Source organism: Hesperophylax consimilis, chromosome 18, assembly GCF_061612785.1.
Source record: "Hesperophylax consimilis isolate HC1 chromosome 18, BYU_Hcon_1.0, whole genome shotgun sequence".
In the NCBI taxonomy this organism is placed as follows: domain Eukaryota; kingdom Metazoa; phylum Arthropoda; class Insecta; order Trichoptera; family Limnephilidae; genus Hesperophylax; species Hesperophylax consimilis.
In genome coordinates, this window is record NC_142853.1 from 27,454,300 (window position 1) to 27,478,216 (window position 23,917).

A 23,917-nucleotide genomic window follows, 5' to 3' on the forward strand; every position below is an offset into this window, starting at 1 on the left:
TCATATCGGGATTATCGTCACTTACCTTTTTTGAGATTAAAAAATAATGATTTCAAAATTTTGCAAGCGCTGCGTTCGGTGACTTTTTGGAATATATTACAAATATAAATATAAAATATATTACATGTAAAGTTTTAAACGAAAACACAAAGAGTGGTTGTCACTTTCTAACCATAAATCTTACAGTAATATGAAATGAGATCTTCATGAGTCCATCTCATGTTGTGCCGGAAACGTAAAGTATACAAAAATACTCTACTGCTATCGCTTTACTGTGTACTAAAACCCATAAATAATCTAAGGGATTAAATGAAAACTGAGTTGTCCAAGGCTCACAGGATCATTCGACTTTTAGGCTTTAGGAAGGTCAATTAAATTGATTATTTGTTCGGTAGACGTTCATTAAGATTTGAATGTAAAAATCCATGATGAATTAACGTTATTGAATTAGAGAGAAGGGAAAGAACTTAAAAACTTAAGGTTTCGTTATAGCCTTTTTTCACTCTTTTTCCTTCAAAGACAATCCGCGACTGGGTTTGAAGAACTGAAATTGTTAGTGCCGATGAACATTCAAAGGAGATCTGCAGTATCTGCACGTCATAAAATAAAAAGAAAAACAAACATGGAAGATCGGAAGATACCACAGGATTTCCTTGCAGATTAAACAGCGGAACAAGCCCGATGGAATGAATGCTAGCGTTTGATCTATTTCAGATACGATTCGGGAGGCAAGTATGGGTACCATTTATTGAATAACCAACACCTTTGCTCTATGTCACCCCTGAGGGTTGCTCCATGTAGTGACTTAGTAGGGGTGCCTGGGTTCATGGGAATGAGTTTTGTCTAAGTCTTGGCGGCGGACAACCCTGATAACTGTTTCTTTCCCAGAACTTTCTCTCCTTTATTTCCTCAAAAATACCCTTCAAACAGCATATCTAAGGAAAACATAGGACATGAGAGAGGGGGGATTGTTTATCTCAATGCTTCCTGTGTGGAGCAAATTAAGAAAAAGATTTAATTCGGGCGTACAGATACGCCCACAGTACATTTCTATCTGTTTATCTCTGCAGTGACGTACGAGTACCTGTATCCTCTTGAGCGTTTATCTTAGATTCGTACACCACTTATACCAACAGGTACATGTCATCTGTCTCTTTGAGACAATTGTCGACAACAGTTCCTCGTTCCGCTTTATTGTCATGAGCATTCTATTTTTGTGACTCTTGACTTAATTTTTTCTTGTTTCTTTTTAGAGAGTTATTTGGTATTTATTTTATTAATAATATTGTAAAATTACTAACAAAGTACAAATGGTGATTTGTAATTTTTAATGGATTAGCTTCATATCTATATATGTTGAAGGTTATAACATTATTTTTTTTTGCATTCAAAATGTTTCAAATTACGTTCGCGAGATGCAATAAATAAGGTTTTGAGATCTCTCAGTATTTCGGAAAGTAAACAGTTTTCAAATAATATTATTTTCTACAAATATTTGCTGAAAATGTTAAATTACCTACGTTCATTACATACGTAACAAATGTACATTGTGAATTATAAATCTCATTAAAAAACAAAAAAATGTTAAATTACCTACCTAACATTAGTTGCGTAGGTACTAGAAGTGACGTTGCTGTATAAAATTGTTTATTTTTCATGGTTAAAGAGGTAGTAAGTTTTCATTCGACGTGTACTCATTGTCCAGTAAAAATAAACATTTCCGGACGGTAAAATCAGGAACTACAAATGTAAACAAATTTTTTTTAATCGTTGAAAAATTTTATAACGACTCTCAAACGAAAAAAATGTAATAGAAAAAAATCAAGCCGTAAAAAACAAAGCTTTTTCATTGCATCTTTCCTACCCAGGAACAGTAGTCAACAACTCTACCAGCCTCGCCAAATGCTGATTGAGTTAGAACGACATTTATTAACTGTTGTAATGTCATCCGATTGTGTATGTGGTTGCCACCAACAGTCGGTAGAATGCATTGTCATCGACAATGCACATGCACAGCTCGATCGCATGTCGAGAAGAGGGTTAATTTCTGCTTCCAAGATTAAGGGGACCAAGGTCCTGGCAGAGCTGAGGTCCTGGGTTTATTTCCTAGATGCGATAGTTAAATATTGCAATTGGAGGTTGTTCTCATTACGTTATTCAAAAGATAAAAGATTAATGAACAGTGTAGTATTTTAGTATCAAATTTTCGGGTTCATTTGTAAAATTATTTTGGCTGAGGTGTGTGGCTCATTACAATGGAATGCGAAATTATTGTGTACATACTGAATACATTTAAACCATGTTAATTTATATTGATTAACTCCGGTTAAAGCAACAAATAAAAAAAATATACAGATGTGTACACTTTGTCGATGACTCATCGCCACGAATAGAACGTACTCATTCGGTTCATATAAAAAATATTATTAGGGTCAGTTATTCAATTGGAGTAAGTGATACATAATTATTACTTACTCATAATAGATAATATTGAGGGATAAGAACGGGGTAGTAGAAAACGTCACTTATAATCAAACGCACGCGTACTGCATACTGCTGACAGATTTAAACCGCCCGATTAGGGACGTATTAAGATTGTATTTAGATGGAGATGGCGGACTTTATTAACATTCTGGTTGGTTTGACATCAATATCAATCGGTTAAATGTAAAAAAGCAGTAAAACCCATTTGCAGCACCATCAGTGGAATATTTTGTAAATATTCGGAAACGCTGGAAAACCACACTTACTTAAATTATTGTAAATAGCTGTCATCCCATAAAAAGAAAGCGAATTTTCATTTTACTAAAATTAGAATGTCAACACTAAAATTTACCAAATGCAGATAGTTTCCTTTTATTGTAATTAAGGTGAATCAAAAGGTTTTATTTTATTTATTACCGTAAATTTTAAAATTAAATATCGACTTAAAAAAGCAAATACGGAAAGCATAATCGAATTTCGAAGCAATTCAAAACAGACCGGGTCTATGTCATCGCAAATAATGTCACCTGAAGAGACGTGAAGTTATCAACTAACCGCGAAATGGGAAAATGACCATGTTTTTGAGGATCGGCAAAAATGGCCAGTCTTGCAAGAATATTATTACGAGTAAAGATTTTTACCCGAGCAGAATACGGCCCAATTCACCGTATAGCTATCCAAAGCTGCAGCAGCGTATGAGGGAATCTTTATGAGTAATACTGTTAATGTTTACCCGGGAGCGATAAACGCATATTATCGCTACGGTAGTTTTTCATTGAACGAATTACAACACAGTATATTTTGTTTTGGCGAAAGGAAAGTGTAATAATATAAATTTATTGTTTATTTAACGATACGAATCTATAAAGAGAGGTATTAACATAAAAAAGCATTGATACTCTGACGCATATTATTGTTTACAAGCCGTTCAGTCGTTGTACTAACAAGTATTATTTACTAAGATCCATGTAATGCATGGTGCGTCAAAGTCTCCAAAGTAAGAAATGAATCACAGAATCTTATTGACTCTTCTTAAGGAATTCACAACAAAAAAAACCACTTCAAATCTACGTAGGCTTTTCATAGAATTTAAAAAAAATAAGATTTTTGACTCACCAATAAGCAGCAAATTTATTTGTATGGTGCTTCAATCAATAGTCCACTCAATTATTAAACAAAATAATAAAAAAGCTTAATCATTTTGTCCAAAACATCGTGCTGTTTTCTAGGGATAATTTACTACATTTTTCATGAACAAAGTATGAACATTTAATGCAGGTCACCACTTTAATAAATTCGAGCTATCAATTTATTAAAGTAAGTATACCTGGTGCATTCTTGGCGTTGACATTTTAAAGGTGTAATTTATTTTGTACGTATCGGTGCCATAGGACGACTGTATTCGAACTGAGTGAAATGCATTCTTGTGGTTTGGTTATATTGTAAGTAATAAATCTATTAAAGCGTACGTGCACGATTCTAGATTCTGTGCACGCTTATTTCTTATAGACTGCATAGCCACTATAATTCTGCCAAGGTGTTATAGGGTTTTATATATTTATTTACTTTATTTGACTCACCCAGTTCAATATCTGTTATCGTAGACTCGGCTTAACTAACACTCTTCTAATAATGGATACCATTCTCCATTGCCCAAAATGTCAAGACTTGTCAAGTTATCAGGCCCTTGACTTTACCTAAAGAAACTTTTAGCAATATTATCTATTTGGACTCCAACAAAAACTTATCTTCCTAACGTATATTTTGTCCTATTTGTCATTGCTTTATTCATGTACATATATGTAGGTAGGTAGGTACCATAATTTTTTGGAATTTCTATATGTTATTCATATGTATGTAGGCAGGTAGGTACTATACTATTTTAAAATTTCTACATTTATTCATATGTATGTAGGTAGGTAGGTACTATATTTTTTTTTGAATTTCTATAAGTTATTCATATGTACGTAGGCAGGTAGGTACTATACTATTTTAAAATTTCTGCATTTATTCATATGTATGTAGGTAGGTAGGTACTATATATTTTTTGAATTTCTATACGTTATTCATATGTACCTACGTAGGCAGGTAGGTACTATAATTTTTTTGGAATTTCTACACTCTTTATTCATACGTATGCAGGCAGGTAGGTACTATACTTTTTTGTAATTTCTACACTTTATTCATACGTATGCAGGCAGGTAGGTACTATACTTTTTTTTAATTTCTACACTTTTCATTTAGTATTGCTTCATATTTTAAGGAAGTTTCTTAGACGCGTTCAATAAGTTGACACAACCTGGAATTGATATCTGATTGATTGATTCTGTTTGTAAAATTATTAATATTTATTTTACTGATATGTTTTTAGTGATGTTATTTCTGAATATTGTTTGTTTAAATTTACATATGTTATGTTTGTAAAAGCCCCACGCGCGTTCAATAAATAAATAGAAAAAAAAAGAATTAAAAAAATTCGACAGTGAAAACATATAATAAACTTTTAATTTGAAAAAAAGTTACTTTCCTACATAAGGTAGGCGACACATTACTCTATACGCATCATGGCTTGGTCTATTTCAGCATATCTCTCGCCATACACTACCAATGCGAATGTATGGCGAGCGATACGCTGAAATAGGCCAAGCCCCGAATACAGCGTTTATAGTCTGTTAAGATTTGTATACTGTAACATTTATCGCATCAATTTACTTAATTTATTGTTATAATATATGCAACATTAATGTTATTGATCAATGTGAGAACTTGTTAATTAAAATATAATTTTAATTTTTGCTCATACATCCTTAAACGGGTCAAATATTTGGTAAAATTGAAAGTCACATAGTTACATCGTTTCTTTGCTTAAACACTTCGAGTCAGTTATGAAAATATCCACGCACATATCTGGGGAATACCCATTTTTAGTTAAATGATTTCCTAATCGAAAACACACATACTTAATACATCAGATCATTCATATTTGCACAACGGTCTACGAAAATGATACTATGGTACTAATGAATGATTGAAATAAATACTTGAATAATTACAAATCAAGAATAAAAATCTGGCTGAGAGATTAAAGAATAAACTCTAAAAAATATTAAAAACAACATAGAAAACTAATAAAACAGAAATAAATAACTTTAGTCCGCCTCGACACAGTTCACCCTAGTGAGAAGGACTAAGAAATACAATTTACTATACATATTTTAATTATAATTTTTTATATGTACAATGTTTAAATAGTCGCTATAATAAATAAAATAATAAAAAAATTGATTAAACCATTTTATGGTGTCAAGGTTGAACTTAACGTTCGTTATAATCCACGCTTTCATATATGACGTCAATTTAATTATGTTGTAAAGTAAATTATAGGGAGTTTACATCTCCCGAAAATAATGACAACATTACTTTTACCCACATTCTTGTGAGGTTGGTATCACTGTGAACCTTCGCGCGATACCTCGCGCGGCAAATATTTTAATATCCGAATTCTCATTTTTGCACACCGGGAGTAATCACGAAACCTTGGATTAAGACCACAGAATCATTCAGCCAACAATCCATTTAAATTGGCGATAATCACTACCCTCCAAAATGTCATGAGAATAAACTTTTTGAAGTAATGCTTTGCCCCTGTGCATATGCAATATGAATATGAATAAATAGTTTAGTCCGTTTAAAAATTCAAGTCGAAAGGCATAAAAACAGATTATTGAATCGGGATTCAATCAAACGTCCTTATTATAAATTGGAAATAAGTCAAATTTTCTTTATCTACCAATGACAAAATTTGTCTCGAAAAAAAAACTCGATTAAAAAAACCTAATTACACTAAGCCTAGAATAAAACGCGAGACAAAGCCTAGTTTAATAGTCAGTAATAACAACAAAAAAACAAATCGTTTTATAACACCACGGACACGCGATCAGCAAATGTTTTTTTTCAGCCTTGTAACCAAAATAAAATGGTGATATACACGATGTATCGATTTCAGTTTGTTTTAGTATGATCACAGATACTAGCGTATTTGCTATACGCCCCTTGGAGTTGGGAGCTACTGTAGTTTAGTCATGTTTAGTGGTCTCTGGCTAGAAGTTAGAAGCCTTATAAGTGCTTGGAACCTACGTTCCTTAATCTTACATAATGACTCCGCACTGTTTCAGAACACACTATACATAATAGATACAGCCTTTCGACACTGCATAGGCTTGGTGACTTGCGGCTGGTGTATAGTGAATAGTATATAGTGTAGTGTAGTATCTAGTGACTACAACAGTCTGCCAAGAGATTAGCATTTTCCCAAAGGGCTGTTTGCCGGAACAATGCAAATAATATTCCATGTGAGAAGGAACGAATTCTTTGAAAATGCTTTGAATAGATAAAGAGTATAATAAAATGAAAGCGTATTCTTAGCAGGGACGTGGAAGCGATTATTTTGGGATTGCTTTATCAAAAACATGTTGCAAATCTTATCGATCAGAGTACTAATTTATTAATAAATATGGCAGAGTTATAATGTTTACACGGTGAAAATTGGCTAAAAATTATTTGTTAAAAATCTCTTCAAATTAGTCGTATTCCCGTTAAAAACGGGACTGCGTGCTTTTAACGAATGAATTGACAGATTTTCTACCAGTAAAACACGAATGTCGATGTCAGAACACGTGTTCTTAAAAATGATAATATTTTCGCAATTCATCATAATTATAGGATAAACGAAGCTGCATCAACACGTGTTCCGATATTATGTGAAAGTACTTATATTTTATTAGGAAATGGCCATTTTACAGGGAGTTTAATAAATCAGCAATATTCGTGTTTCTCCGTGTACGAAATTACGTTCAAAAAGAAAGTAAATTCATTTATTTATTACTTAAAATACCAAATGAAACTATTCAAAAATACGGAATCTTCTACTAGACCACGTATTCATCACAATATATCGAATCAAAATGACGCAAAAAACTTTTCAAGTTATAAAACCATATTCAGATAAAGAAACTGACTTTATTTTGCAACGAAACGCCACAAAATTCTCATCCTAGATATTAGACGTAAATAAAAGTTTATTGATAACAAATCAAGTTTAAAAATCAAGACGAAAGAGGTCAAAAAAAAAAAACGCTTAAAACGACATAAATAAAATAGAATAATTTGAGTATTAGTATTAGTGAGGTGGACTAAGAAATAAGTAACTTCCATTCGAACGTAAGTTGATCTCTCAAGAAATTGAATAAAAATTATTGTTGACGGAAAATTACAAGAATTTGTAACAGAAAATGGATATAAAATAAAGAAAGTATGATAATTTCGGTGTATTTTTCTGTTTCATAATATACTTTGAATATTGTTGACTGAGCCAAGCGATGTCTCGTTTTAACTTCATCTATCTGGAAATTTGTTTATTACGTTCCGGTTCCAGTTCGAGATGGTGGCCGTGTTGGGTATTTCCTTTTTATTCCGCCAGAGTTCGCATGATCGTAGTTTCTACTAAGAGCTATCAAATCGGAATCAATATTATGGTACGTACAGGCCTGAAGAAAGTTTGAAAATAGAATTGTCATTGAGATCGTGACACTTCTTTGAACAAATTGTATACTTCCGAATTTAAAATATGTATGGTTTGCGTAATATAATTAGGTAGGGTACCTACTCAAAAAATTTGGATTTTAAAGGAAATTTTGTTTTATTATACTAGTAAGAGAAGGTCGGAAAGATTTGATTTGGTGGCAAGTTCTATTAACTGTACACAACTACTACTTAATATTAATGATTATAATCAGTATCACGGTATACAAAAAATAATTGCTTCGTAGACAAATATTAGTAATTGAATTAGTCGTTCATCCATTAGAGAGAATTCAATAAAAATAAGTACCCATTGAATTGATAAAATTGTAAGGTATTAGAGAGAAAAGAAACCGTGCAAAAATGTTTGAAAAGTTTCTAGACACATTAAAGACGTGGATTACAGGGGTAAAATAATTGAAAGGGATTAAATCGAAGGTATTATTTGCAAAAATACGAGGGGACATGTTATTGTTAAAAGGAATGACTCGCATTTATAACGCTTAAATGTAAATTTCATGTAAGAAAAAATAAGGAAAATACCTTGGGATATTTATTTTTACATTTTTTAAAATTTATTTGCATTTGATAAATACACATGAAGTACGTGCTGTAATGATGAAATATATCGGTGACCGGATTACTCATTAAAATGACAACTTAACATACCTTTCAATAGTGATACATAGTTTTGTAAAGTGATGAACAAAAACTAGGTTAAGGCGAAGCTTAATGCCGAATCACTATTTTGATTAATCTTTATAAAGAATTGGTTTACATTATGAATACCAAAAAATATGCTTTAGATAAATTGAAGATTTTCCTATCGTTTCACTTGAGGAGAATACAAATAAATTACTTACTCAATAAAAAAATATAAATGTAAACTACTAAAAATATTTTTTTTCAATTGAAATGTATGAACGCATAAAGGAAACAACTTTTTAAAAATTCTGTATTATAGATAAGATTATCTGCGACAGTTTTACTTTTTTACTTTCTTTTAAAATTATTTACAAAATAAATAAAAACCGGTTTTGTGCTTGAAATCGAACGTTTCTAGGCTCCTTTTGTCAAGCGATTTTAATGCCTATTACCTACAAGGTATACCAAGAATATACACATTTTTGGCTTGTAGCTTCTTCTCAAATAGGTTACGTAGGCTTGGTTAATAGGTTAGTTTTTTCATTGCTTTTAATGACTTTATATCATCTATAATAGGTATTATTAAATCCTGATAAATAACTACAAAAATGTACTGTACACTCCACTTCCAACCATAAGATAACGCTTCCATGAAAGAGTAGTTCTCAATTCTCGTCATACGTAGAAACCTAATGTAAATACTATTTTACATGTATACCTACTCAACTTATTTAAACATATTTAAGATATATACACACATGTGTTTGTATTTATGTAAGCTTGTTTGGAGGTCATTAACACTTTTGATCACTTTAAATTTTGAATTTCTTAAATCCTCTAAATGAACGTGGGGTTTGAATGCCGCAAAAATATTTTCTTTTTAAAAATATTTATTTATTTTATTTATTTGCAAAAACAGTACAAAAACCAATACATTGCAAAAGCGGTAAACAAATTATTGAAGAAAATTTTATACATAAGTATACAGTTAAAACATATGCAAAAGCGGTAAACAAAATATGGAAAAAAAAATTAAACATAAGTATACAGTTAAAACAAATACAATATTTCGCGCTTAAAGTCGTTGTAGGACATATGGAAAATATCCAAGTTAGCTGGAAGGGAGTTAATTAACCTAGTGAGTCTTCTCAGGGGCATCACCATTGGTAAGTTAGTTCTGGACCTGGGAAGAATTAAAAGCCTGTGTTGGCGGCCTCTCGTGAAATTATCCGGGACATAAAGTCCTATTTTTGACAGAATGTCTGGAATTGATACTAAACCATTCAGAAGCTTGTAAGCCATCATCAATAATGCGACGTCCCGTCTGGAACTAAGGCTGCAGATATTCAGCATTCCCGAGATAAATGCTGTTGGAAACAGCCATGGGTAAAAACCAAACTCTCTCATATAGAGGTATCGTAAAAATTTCTTTTGAATTTTCTCGACCATTAGTACATAGACAGTGTCCTCTGGCCCCCATACCTGAGATCCACTCTCGAGAATGCTACGCACTAAGCTAAAGTAAAGCAGCCTAATGACTGCAAGGTTTGTCAGTTCCTTTGAATTGTGTATGACAAAACCTAACATTCTTGTAGCTGATTTACAGATCTTTTCAATGTGAGCGTGAAATGTTAAGCGAGCGTCATACACAATTCCTAAGTCCTTATAAGTCACCGTTTGTTTTAGTGATGTATCTTTCATTTTGTAATTAAAATATACGATCTTTTGTGACCTCGTAAAACACATAACTGAGCATTTTTGGAAGTTGAAACCGAGTTTGCTGTCAATACTCCAGTCAATAATTGCATTTATATCTTCCTGGAGCTTTTTACAGTCTTCTAATGATCTTATTCTTAAGAACAGTTTAATATCATCTGCAAAAAGTAAAAAACGGACGAATTTGATTTTTCCCCGAATATTATTTATAAAAATTAGAAACAATAAGGGTCCTAAATTGGAACCCTGCGGCACACCAGAGTTTGTAGGATACGCGTTAGAGTTAAAACCACCATAGGAAACGAATTGTTCCCTTTCTTTTAAATAGTTAGCAAAGAGTTTAATTAAGTTTTCGGAAAAACCAATTTCTTCAAGCCTACTTAAGAGCACTAAGTGATCAACCTTATCGAAAGCTTTCGCAAAGTCATGGTATGACGTGTCAACTTGCTCATTATTATCGAGCGCTCTCGCCACGTAATCAGTATATGCCATCAAGTTTGTAGTGGTTGATCGGCCACGTCGAAATCCGTGTTGTTGTTCGATCAAGAATGGTTCAACCTTGGCATATACATATTTATGAATAATTATTTCGAATAACTTGGCAGGTGCGGAAAGAATTGCTATAGGACGGTAATTGGTTGCCTGACACTTGTCACCATCTTTATGTAGAGGGGTAACTTTTGACAGCTTCCACAGTTTAGGAAAAATTCAGTTTTTAATCGTAAGATTAAATATATGTAGAAGTGGATTAGACAGTGGTTCAGAACAACCCTTAATGACGAAGGGTGGAATGAAATCAGGGCCAAATGATGTTTTTGGTTTCAATTTTCTTATTGCTAAACTGAAATCCATGTTATTAACGTTTTCTATAGATATGTTTTGAGCTTTTGTCAATCCAATCTGTCCTGGTACGTAAGAATCAAAATCAGCTTTTTCTGGATTATAGACAGATTGGAAATATTTTGCGAAAGCTTCCGGTACGTCAGTTCCTTTGTAAGTACAATCATTCAGAATAATATGATTTAAGAGGCCTCTGTCATTTTTTTTGTCAGAAACATATTTCCAAAATGACTTTGGATCGTGTTTAACATTATTCTCTACCTCCACAATATATTTTTTGTGTGCTATTGAAATGCTATGTTTAATTTTTGTACGATAGGATTTGAATAACTCGTGTTCACTATCCAAACCTGATCGTTTCCACCGTCGATGGTATACAAGCTTCGTCTTTATGTCCCCGATAATCTCACGCGAAAACCATCTAGGATAGTTTTCATTTCGCGGCGCTTTTTTTCTTAGAAAACATTTGTCAAAATACGCGTATAGGGTATCGTAGAAGTACTTAACTGCTTCGTCAACATCGGAGATCTCCAAGATAGCCAGCCAATTGTGGTCACGCAATTGGCTGTACAGCTTCTCAAAGTCTCCTTTGCGGAAATTCCAACCACGAAAGTTATTTTCTGAATGTAAACAACGACTTTTCAACGGTCTGTCATGATCAAGACTAATTTCTGACACAAGTGTCGGGTGATAATTATCTTCTTGAACAAGACAGAAATCGGATTTTTTTGTAAACATACTAAAGTTACTTAATACTAGATCCAAAGTACGATTACATGAGTTAAGTACTGTATTAAACTGCTTCAATTGAAAAAGTTCCATAACATATAAAAGCTCAGTGTTCACTGCACGTGGATTTTGTGAAGAATTAATGTTAAAATCACCAATCACTAAGATTTTTTTATCAACAAGGTAAGTTAAGTTACTAATTAAAGTTTCGAAAAAAGTCGTGTAAATATGCGTTTTTGAACTGGGTGGGATATAAACAGAACAAATAAATAAACATAAGCCTTGAATTGTGACTTTGACCCATAAATTTTCGTCTCCCGTTTCCAGATGGGAAAGTCGTTCGGCTCGCATGTTTTCTTCGTTTAGTAAAGCGAGCAGTAGTCCACCACCTCGTGTTTGTTGAGTGCTTCTGTCTTTTCGGAAAACTGTGTATCTGCTGTCGAAAATTTGCGCGTTAAATATCGAATCGTTTAGCCAAGACTCCGTAATCACGATGAATTTATGTTCTTGGTTAAGAACATTTTCTAGAAATTGATTCATCTTAGACCTGAGTCCTCGCACGTTCTGGTATAGTAGCAGTCATTTTGATTCGGTCGGCTTTTTCGCGTTTTCTTGACCTGAAATGCGTTTATTATAATATCTAAAATGACGGACAACCACTCCTCGGGGCCATAGTTCTTCTTTTAGTAGTAAATCTATGTTCTGCTCGTCGACTCCTATTTTAAAGGATGAGTATTCTTTAGAAAACGCCATAAACTTTTCAGCATTACAGCTGAGAGCTGTATTCGTTTTGACATGGGAAATGACTTCCTCCGTCGTCGTGTCGGGATCTAAGCGTGAAACGATAATAAATTTTTGTTTGGGTATTACTTTAATCTTACTCGAGTCATTGGTTCCTACGACTAAAATTTTGTTTTTATTGCGTAAGGCGGCACTGTATGATAACAATGGGCAGGAGGGCGGCTCGGTGCGGGGGGTTTGCTTGACGTTAACGCCGCTGCTCTCAGCCGGTGTAACCGACTCGGAGGCGGGGGCGGGCGCAGGGGAAACGGTAACTGGTTCACTGCTGTTTGCCAAACGAGGCTGGCTGACTGCAGGTGTGAGAGAGATGGTATCAATATTCTCACCTGAGTTTGAATTTTGGTTGATTTTTGTTTTCGATCGCGTTGTAATCACCTTGTCATTCGCACTGTAGGTACTCCGAAAGACTTCAATACTCGTAACGAGCCGCGAAATGATATTATTTTGAGTGATTATTTCATTCGATAATTGCCGAATTATTCGCTCCTGTTCGAGATTTTTAGTTTTCATTGACGATAGTTGCGTGTAGCAATCATCCAGTACTGCAATGCTTTGCTTATTAGACATATTTATTATTATTATTCGTTAACAAAATACGCGCGACGAAACTGTGTGCGTCTTAACTCGTGACTCAGGAATTACTGATATATTTATGGCTTGCCTGCCATCAGTAAAGTGGGAAAATTTTAAAGGTGGGTGCCTCACACATTTGATTTCTAAGTTAATTGGTTTTTTCCGAAAATATAAATAAATCTCTTTCGACATAAAAAAATAAAAATAAGCTAGGTGTAAATAAAATCTTTAAAATAAGTGGTTTCAATGTGACACTCACTAGGTACTTGTACAAAGAATTATTTTATATATAAGGAACATTTTTGGAGAGCATTTCTCCATATGCTAATTGCTTCATCACGTAATAATGATTTCGCAGTCTTAATGCTGCCTCCTTCCTCTATGTCCTATGAGATGGCGGCATTAGTACAACATTATGAAGCAGGTCTGCCTCAAGATGGTCTGCATATTTCAGACCTATTTCCATCCCACCACCACGCAACACCCCTTTTACCCACCCCGGATTATTGCATACCTAATGCGCTAGTGGGGTAGTGTTCATTAATATTCATGATTCTGCAGAGAATGTCTGCCGGGAGTTTCCTGCGTTAATCTGATTTTTCTTTGTTGTTTTAAGCGTAATTGGTTTCATTGTATCCTAAGCTTGTGATTTTGAATAATCACTTCGTTAATGATAGAAATTATAGTGATCTGGTGCTTGCTGAAAGAAGATACCGAGAATTTTATGTTCTATGTTGTTACCACGAGGCTTTGCTGGAATTTGATTTTGTGTATCTTTATTACGTACATACACATTTTGTTAATTTCACTAAAAAATACTGAAAAATCATCACACATTATTATTTATTTGGAAGGTGCTGCTGGAATAAGCCCTACGTAACACACCCGAAGAGGCAGTCCCAGAACTATGATAATTGCAACGTTATAACGGACAATTAACTTTCAATGCATAAAAAAAAACTTACCAACCGTCACATAGAGCGCACGCAAAAATATTGCTCCACAAAAATTATCCGAATTTAGCGTATAATTCAAAAAAAAACAAACAAGATATCAGTAAACGTTTACATGAAGATAAATTACAGTTAAATTGTACGGACTGTGAACCCTTAGTGATTTCATTAAGTGATTTCGAGTGATTCCAAGTGATCAATCTCTACAAAGTGACAGTGATTATTGTCGAAAAAATCCATCAGCTAATTTCATAAAAGTTCTCTACCAAGAAATTTCATATTGCACCTATTTCACACTACGTCATAAGCGGTCAATAGCGCAGTGGCGTGAACAGTCACGAAAGCGGCAGTCTAGACAGGAGAGATATCTGAACGAAGTGAGTTCGAATCCTACTGTTTCAAAAAGTTTTTTTTTTCTGTTACTTGCTCTACACAAATAATAAAAAGTGGGTGTGTCAAGCCTACGCAAGACAGAAGTGAAACTTCTTTTGTTAAACCGTATGAACCACAATCAATTACGTATTTCACTCGTATTACACTCACGACGCAGTATACTAACCAAGCAGCTGATGCTTGGCGTGGCGCAGTTCGCTGGTGTCTGAGAGAGAGGAAAGAAGAGAAGAGAGAGAACGTTCGTGAGCGGCTCCCCCACCTCAACAAGCGCATATGGTGAGAGAGGGACAGTGAACGGTGAGCGGTGGTGGGGGTACCCGCATTTTCGTGTCGATCCTGACTCGGTTTTACTCCGTCCCCGAATTACGCGCCTAAAGAAGTTTCACTTCAATATAATATATTTTTAAAAATAATGTACAATGTACAGAAATAGAATCCCACACAAGATCGCGTAGTGCGCTCTAGCGAACGGATATTTTATCAGAGGGAGATAGTTTTAATTTTTTTTTCTGTAAATTATTACATATTATCAAAATAAATAAATTAATTAAATAAATGTAATACAATTATCATAATATACGGATTAGATAATAATTTTAATCCAACACAATAACGCAAAGCGCGCTCTAGCGGAGTAATGTTTTATCACAGTGAGATAAGTGTTTTTATTATTTTGCAATATTATTTTCTTTTAAAAAATGTTCTGACCTACTAAAAAATAAGATATTGAATGAAAAAGGCGTTAAAAACAAAAAAATAATGTGCGATGGCCGAGAATCGAACTCGGATCAACTGCTTGGAAGGCAACTATGCTGACCATTACACCACCAACGCCAGTTGTCGGGATGAGCTAAGAAGCATTTATATGTTACTTCAAAACTTTGAAAATTATTACATATTATCAAAATAAATAAATTAATTAAATAAATGTAATACAATTATCATAATATACGGATTAGATAATAATTTTAATCCAACACAATAACGCAAAGCGCGCTCTAGCGGAGTAATGTTTTATCACAGTGAGATAAGTGTTTTTATTATTTTGCAATATTATTTTCTTTTAAAAAATGTTCTGACCTACTAAAAAATAAGATATTGAATGAAAAAGGCGTTAAAAACAAAAAAATAATGTGCGATGGCCGAGAATCGAACTCGGATCAACTGCTTGGAAGGCAACTATGCTGACCATTACACCACCAACGCCAGTTGTCGGGATGAGCTAAGAAGCATTTATATGTTACTTCAAAACTTTGACTAGATCAAATGAACTTTAATCGGTGGTGGGGGTACCCGCATTTTCGTTTCGATCGTGACTCGGTTTTACTCCGTCCCCGAAAATTCATTACGCGCCTAAAGAAGGTTCACTTCAATTAGCTTAATAACCTAAACTACTTGAAAATAGATTACAGTGACTACTTAAATAATTGGAACTGAAGGCAATAGAACTAAATTTAACTTATTTAAAGTGACATCTATCGACCAAATCATAAACACAAATTTAAAAATGTCGAAATCACGTAAAAACACCAGTGCATCTCCTACTCCTCATACAGCCGAATTACTCGAAGACCTAACACATCGACTATTGTCGCACATAGACACAAAAATAGATGAATTAAAAAACGAACTCTTCAAAAAAATGAACCTTGAAGCAGCAGAAAGACAAAAAACCATAGACTTTCTTTGTAATAAATATGATGAGTTAATAGGAAAAATAGACCAATCCATTCTCTCGGAAAAAACAATGATGACAGATATCGAAACATTAAAAAAAACATTAAACGAAAAAAGTATTCTACTAAAGAATCTGGAAATACGGGCTGCCGAAAGCGACCATAGAATGCTGGCAGACTCGTTAGAAATATCCGGAGTACCTCTTAAAGCGGATGAATCTATACTTGAAATAGTAAGGTCAATAGCCGAAACAGCGGACATTCAGATCCTTCCGGAAGACATTCTACAGGCCGTCAGACTACATCCAACTACTGCCAAGGCTCAGCCAGGGGGACCGTCTGCAGCGTCAACGTCAACAAAACAAAGGGACCATCCGAAAATCAAAATTAGATTCAATAATCCTAAATTACGTGAGCTTTTGCTCTCTAAGAAAAGAGAAGTCAAATACAAAACATCCCCAGGGCTAAACTCAAAAATCTACATCAGTGAAATCCTGTCACCATATCTAAAGGAACTACTATGGAAAACAAAACAACAAGCCATCACAAAGGGATATGCATTTGTGTGGACCAAAGATGGAAAGGTTATGGCGAGGAAAGCCGAAAAAGATAAAATAATTTATATTAAACACTCCGACGATATAATAAAGATGATCTAAATTACTATCCCAAAATCGTACACTTCCATCCGATAATTTTAATCTTACCATGGCTAAACAATTAAAAATATTACACCAAAACATACGCAGTATCTCAAAAAATTTGACAATTTCACTGTCGTACTTCTACAATTGGAGACAGAATTTGACGTGATAATCCTCACAGAATGTTGGCTAGATATAATTCTTCACACCAATACAATTACCTAATTATACGGTCACTCACTCAAAAAATATTAAAAAACAAAATGACGGTATTGTAATTTACTGCAAAAAAACATCTACATTCAACTATAACGGAGATTGATATCACAGACGCAAACGGCTTTGAAATAATCATAAATAATGACATATGTATTTTAGCTATGTATCGATCACCTTCTATAAAAAAAACATATTTCCCTTTCTAAGGTCCCTAGACAATCAACTTATCAAAATGAAAAAACAAAAAATATCTGCTTAATAGGAGATATGAATATAAACATTTTAGAAAATAAAAAAACATCCACAAAGTGACGATTACTTAAACCTTTTGTTGTTCCATGGACTCTTTAGCACCATAAATGAACACACAAGAGTCAACTTTAAACAAAATAACCTATTAGCCACACAAACTTGTATTGACCACATAAAACACATATGGAACTGGCTACAATCCTTTTAATATTTTTTTTTTTTTTTTTATATTTCACTTTTTTGGAATAACTATGGAAAAACTGCTGTTATAACTATGGAAAATCGATTTTATATTTTAATTTTTAATGTTTCTCTGTATAACCAACTCCACTGTATTGTTTTAGAATTATATAACCTTAAAATTGAAAAAGTCCTCCACAACACAGGTGAACTCCTAGCGTGGAGGACAATATACTATACCATTGTATAACAAATATATTAAAGAATAAATAAAAAAAAAAAAAAAAAAAAAATGCATCCGCTAAACTTGATAGACAGTATTTCTTAATGTTTAAACCTGGGCTTCTGGAATATAAGAAAAGACCAGATTGGAGTATAGGATAAAAAGAACTCACCCGTCGCAGTTGGGGCTACAGTCTGCCAGATTCTGGATGCATTTGATATAAAATTGGTTAAAATATATTCACAATGTTTTAACAATGAACTTTATTGACATCGTGCAATAATCTTACACCTTGGGTATTACATTGGGTAGGTAGGACAATTTTTTTAGGATAGTTTTCTATTCAACATTGGGTAGGTAGGACAGTTGGAGGATTTGATTTTAAGGTTTTGTATCCAACATTGGGTAGGTAGGACAGTTGGAGGATTTGATTTTAAGGTTTTCTATCCAACATTGGGTAGGTAGGACAATTGGAGGATTTGATTTTAAGGTTTTCTATCCAACATTGGGTAGGTAGGACAGTTGGAGGATTTGATTTTAAGGTTTTCTATCCAACATTGGGTAGGTAGGACAGTTGGAGGATTTGATTTTAAGGTTTTCTATCCAACATTGGGTAGGTAGGACAATTGGAGGATTTGATTTTAAGGTTTTCTATCCAACATTGGGTAGGTAGGACAGTTGGAGGATTTGATTTTAAGGTTTTCTATCCAACATTGGGTAGGTAGGACAGTTGGAGGATTTGATGTAGCTGAGACCGGTAGAAGAGGAAGCGTTTATATGTAATGGACACAAAGAATGGATTGTTTCACAAAATTTGAAGGATTCATCAAATTTCGAAGTTAATATTCGAGTTCTGTTATTATTTCAGTTCTGTGAAACAACTGGCCCATTATGATATAATAACAGAACTTTTACTGAACTTGAAAATGACTTTGAAATTTGATGAATTATTCAATTTCTGTGAAACAAAACGTCCTAAGACTCTTTAAGGTTGTTGCATTGATGATTATAATGGTGTATGTATGCATTCTTTCCTCAAAAATTAATTATCTAATAGTAAAGGTCTCCCTCTAAGATCTACAGTTTTTTTCGATTCCTTAGCGGCTCTCACTCTTCATTTTGAATATGAATCAATATTACATAATATTTAAAACCAATGCAAAAATATAATTTGCAACTAATGATTTGTATAATTTATGTATATTGATGAAGGTTCCTGATTCAATTCAATGATATTCACATTTATTCTTAATCAATGAATGTGATATTTTCATAATGAGGATGTAAAAATAAAACAATTTATATGTATCAGGAAACATATTTTTTATTTCTTGAAAATAAATTACTATAATATAATGATAAATTAATTTATAATTTTAAAATACATTTAGGATGATTGAATAATATATTAAACATTATTAAAGATGATTTTTTTTAGATTTAGAGAATAAATAAATACCCGAATTTCACAGGAATATGTTGGATACAACTAATTTTATGAAATAGGAAAGTCCTTAATATTTAGGTATTTGGTTATTTGACTAATAATTAAACTTATTCTTAAAACATTTCGAAACTTTGTTTTAAACTTTTCATTCGGAGACTTTTCAATCTCAAAGTTAAAAAACATCAACTGGTCAAATAAATAGCAAATATAATATTATGAACTAACTTCCCAAATAATTTTTGTCTTAATATTCAGACAAGCAGGAATAGTTTAGATTTTGGGATAAACTTTGACTCGTCATTGTAAGCTTGAGTTGATCAATTCGTCCTAATTCAATTCAAAGTTTTCGATCCGTTAAACAGTTCTAGGACATACATTGATGTTTCGTGCGCCCGATGCCCACGTAGGTTGCTCGCAAACAATGTCTTTATCAATATTATAATTATTCGTGAATTAGCATTATTATCTAAATCAGTCTCGTCAGCCGGCCGTGGCCTCTTTAACCAACTTCATCCATCACTGTCGACCATTTCCATTCTTCGCTTGACCTTTCAACTGAGGATCGACTATTATATTATGCTGTGTGTAAACGAGTTTTAAGTTTACCGTGTTCGAAATAACTTCTCGTGGATGCGACAGCCTTAGCTAATAATATATTACCATGCGAAGCCTTTAAAAGGTGGGAGTTTAAGACGTCGGATTACTACAAATTATCTATGGAAAAATTCTTATGTCCTGTTATTAATCTAGACTTCTGGACAGTGAAAAACTACGGCCAACCTCTCCACAAGCCACGAAGGTAGTTTGCGGATAAGTTATTCAGAATGGACACTTTTTGGGAGAGATCTTGAAAGATTGAGAAGGGTTACTTTTGAATTATGCAATGTCATCTAGGCGTTTTTCTTCCAAAAGGTCAATTGATCAATTTGATTACAGATTGGTTAAAAATTCCTTTCCTCTAACTTCTGTCACTTTTAATAAATTATACTCTATGTATTCTATTGTCTTCTACTTCTTCTATTTAACACGCTAAGAAGGATGTCTTCTTATATTCTTCACTGGACATCGAAAGGTTTTCATTTTTATGGTTTAATCAGTGTGTTTCATATCATATGCATTACGATAAAACTATGTTGACACTTCAACCAAGTTCATGATGTTTCCGGAATCGGAGGTGGTTATTAGTGTGATTTTTGTTCATCAACATTTTTAGATTTAAATTATGAGACTTCCTTCGTCCTGATTTTCACTGATGTCCTTAAAGCAGTAATTGACCGGACAGCACGCAGGATAGGAAAGGTTTTTGACTTCTTCTGTTTCTACGCAGTCCTTAGGAATGTTGCCAGATATACACCTGCAAACGAGGAAAATAGAATCATTAGTAAATTGAAAACGTAATAAAAAAAACTTGGTCTAGGCAGCTGAGGATTATATTTAAATACAAAAGACCGGTCTAGGGCTTTAATTAAACCTTTGACGGTTGAGCCCGAAGGTGCGAGAGACATAATGGGCGTAATAAAAGGCTCATGTTTCCACCAATTAAGATTATTTTTGACGCTAATGGACCAAAAGAGTTGTTCCTACTATAAAGTTATTTTGAACAACCACTTAAAACCATTTTTTATTGATGTTTTAAACAACTACTTAAACGTGTTCAATTATTGTATCGTGAAAACAAATCTATTAATACATCTCGGTGTTATTGAGAAAAATGTTGTTCTAATATCAATGAAATTGAGTGGCGGTAAATTGTTAATCTTTGCATGACTAAAGTACTCTTAGGTAACGCATCATTAAAAGATAATTGCGTAACTAAATTTTCAAAAGAATATCAGCCATTACAATTGCGATTACTCTATAACACGTTTATGAATAAAACACCACGAAATGTCTACAAAGATTTTGAATATTAAAGTACCGAAATTTTTCCTAAAATATTGCCAATTTATTGAAAATTATATATAAATTAACTTGTCTACAACCTACAGAGTTTGTTGTTGCTTCTAATGAAAGATATTTGGAATTCATTGTTTATATTAATTATAGTCAAACGATGAGCAATGAAAGTAACTCACCCAGCATAAGAAATGATGTAGTCTTCATCGCAATACATTTCACCGCAGTTTGGAGTTGGGTAGGACTTTCCAACTTTGATCGACTGTTGAAAAACCGTCGAAAAGCACATCCCAGTGTTATCTGAAATAAATAAAAAAATCATATAAATTTTTGATCTTTAATACAATTATTATATTATTTATTTCGTCCTAACGAATCTCAGGACAAAATCTAGGTAGTATTAAGATCAATTGTTATTGACTTTCGTCATTTTTTGGGTTTATTAACAGTGCCCATGGTATTGTAAATAGTTACTGCAAACGTACTCATTCAGAACGTTTGCTTATAATCTGTTGTTGTTTTTCTACAAAACATATCCTTGTTGTTCAATAAGAGATGTTATAATCGATGCTAATTATGAACGTTGAGTTAAAAATAAGTCGTGCTTAATAGCATTGATGTTATTATTGTTATTTGTTATTGCAAGAAAAATAATTTATTTAAATATTTCACCAAGATGTGTTTTATCATAAACAAGATAAGCTTAATTAGTTTTTACTTTGGTTAAAATAACCATTGTTACTTAAAATAATCTGTGTTTTTTTTTCATAATTAGGTTCGTACAACCTTTTGCCGCAACGCGAGGTCTGCGGTCTTTATCTTGTCTCAACTTGGAACATTTAGGAAGTCCGCCATCGATACTAAATTAGAAGTTCTACGTATAAATGATTCATTTGCTATTATAATTTTATGTTAATGAGCGCACGAACTCCGCGATCAAATCATCTCAAGATTAGTAATGATAATTAATCCAAAATGGGAACGAGATGCGTCATTAGTATGGCATTAGTCAGACTCTTTGGTCCATGCCATCACTAGCCAAGTTTGCAGAACAAGTGGATAAGAAAAAAAAAATTATCGCAAAGATCTCTTTTAACTTGCAATTGAAAAATTTGCACAAGAATGATTCAACAAATCGTGATTTGTAGACTCTATTCTTAGAGTTATGGTTCCAAATTTTTCATGCTGTATCCTGTTTGAAGACGTATAATGACCTAGTCTTTGGAACTCTATGTAGTAATACTAGTATTTAGCTGGATTACGATCCTCGATATGAATCATTTGGATTTTTCCCCAGAATGCGGAGGTGTAAAACAATGGGAACACGTGTGGGTCAATCGGTAATAATTAATAAAAGATATCTACATATTTAAGTTATTGCTGAATGAACAATAAACAAACTAAGAATGCATAATAATGTTTTAATAATAGTAAAATACAAAACAATTGATTAATTGAAAATATATCTCGGAAAACTTATAAAAAAAATGTCATGTTTCAATATGTAGTGCTCTGTTTACTGTTTAGTATTTTAATTTAAACACAATGATATTACACGCACTAAACGATCCGATGGAAGTTATAGAGTTATTTACATAACCAACCCTAACTGGCAATTGTAAGTTACATATTTAGCAGTTACGTAAATATATATTTTGTATCGTTAGTTAGTAATTGATTATTTGCAAAATTGGTAACATATTTGAACTGTAACGTAATAAAAACATTGCAAGAGAGGGAAATCTGATAAAAGTTGCTCAGTTTACAGAGATTAAAAAAATCAATCTCATTCAGATGAAAGGAATGATCCACTCTTAAAACTGATCACGACTGATGAATTAAAAAACCCTAATAATTAAAAACCCTTATATTGTAAGGAGAAGTGGAGATACATAAGCGATCAATGTTTGATTTTACACATTTGGTCTTGCCAATTTTAATACATGATTAAAGATTTTATTTTTAATTTGGTACAATACTTATATTTTAATACATTATTTGATAATGTGGGCCTCACTGGGTGCTTTACCCATGCTGAGGCCCCTTGGTCCATTATTTTATAACGTGGGCCTCACTCGGTGCTTTACCCGTGCTAAGGCCACCTGGCCTATTGACTTTAGGAAATAGAAAACAAAGATTTGTTTACTTACATTTATCTTTAGTATTTCTCTCGAAGAATACACTCGCCTCTGTTCCCAGGAACACCACGGCACTCAGGGCGCACAATTGGACGAACATCATCATTGTTAATATTAATTAATATCTTTCAATTGAATAGATGAACAGCTGTTGCTGATGATTCAGTTATTTAAACACAACACGATGATTACAATATCTCACTTATTAAGTTCAAGAAGTCATCAAATTTTTCGTAATAATTGTGTACACTTTCAACTGATTAATTAAAAAAAATCTTTTTTGTAGTATTTTTAGGGTTAAATTTAGTTTACTCTGAGTTAATCTTCAAAACAAAGCGTGAAATAAGTTTAAGTTTGTTTGAAGGTTTGTTCTCAAGCACGTCTTATCAACACAAGAGTCAGACTCTAATGGAGCCTCCATTCGACCGAACACCATTTAATATTGGAGAGAACTACGTCACAAATTGTTTGCTTCGTTCGTGTTCAATTTGTTTACGGGATCTTCTTCGTTCGGATCCGGTTATTGGG

General features: G+C 33.2%; 2 protein-coding genes across 2 annotated transcripts in view; one reads left to right on the forward strand and one right to left on the reverse strand.

Moving 5' to 3' along the window:
• The window catches only part of eag (potassium voltage-gated channel protein ether a go-go), a 356,292-nt gene that overhangs the window by 24,637 nt on the left and 307,738 nt on the right, over positions 1 to 23,917 (forward strand). The gene's annotated exons all lie outside the window — the stretch shown is intronic.
• Positions 19,233 to 23,799, reverse strand: LOC149415594 (uncharacterized). The gene is made up of 3 exons (XM_089642472.1): positions 23,402 to 23,799; positions 21,431 to 21,551; positions 19,233 to 20,709 (listed from the first exon to the last, which is right to left on the reverse strand). Exons 1-3 carry the CDS (start codon positions 23,493 to 23,495, stop codon positions 20,571 to 20,573), a joined length of 354 nt encoding a protein of 117 aa, XP_089498598.1. The 5' UTR covers positions 23,496 to 23,799; the 3' UTR covers positions 19,233 to 20,570.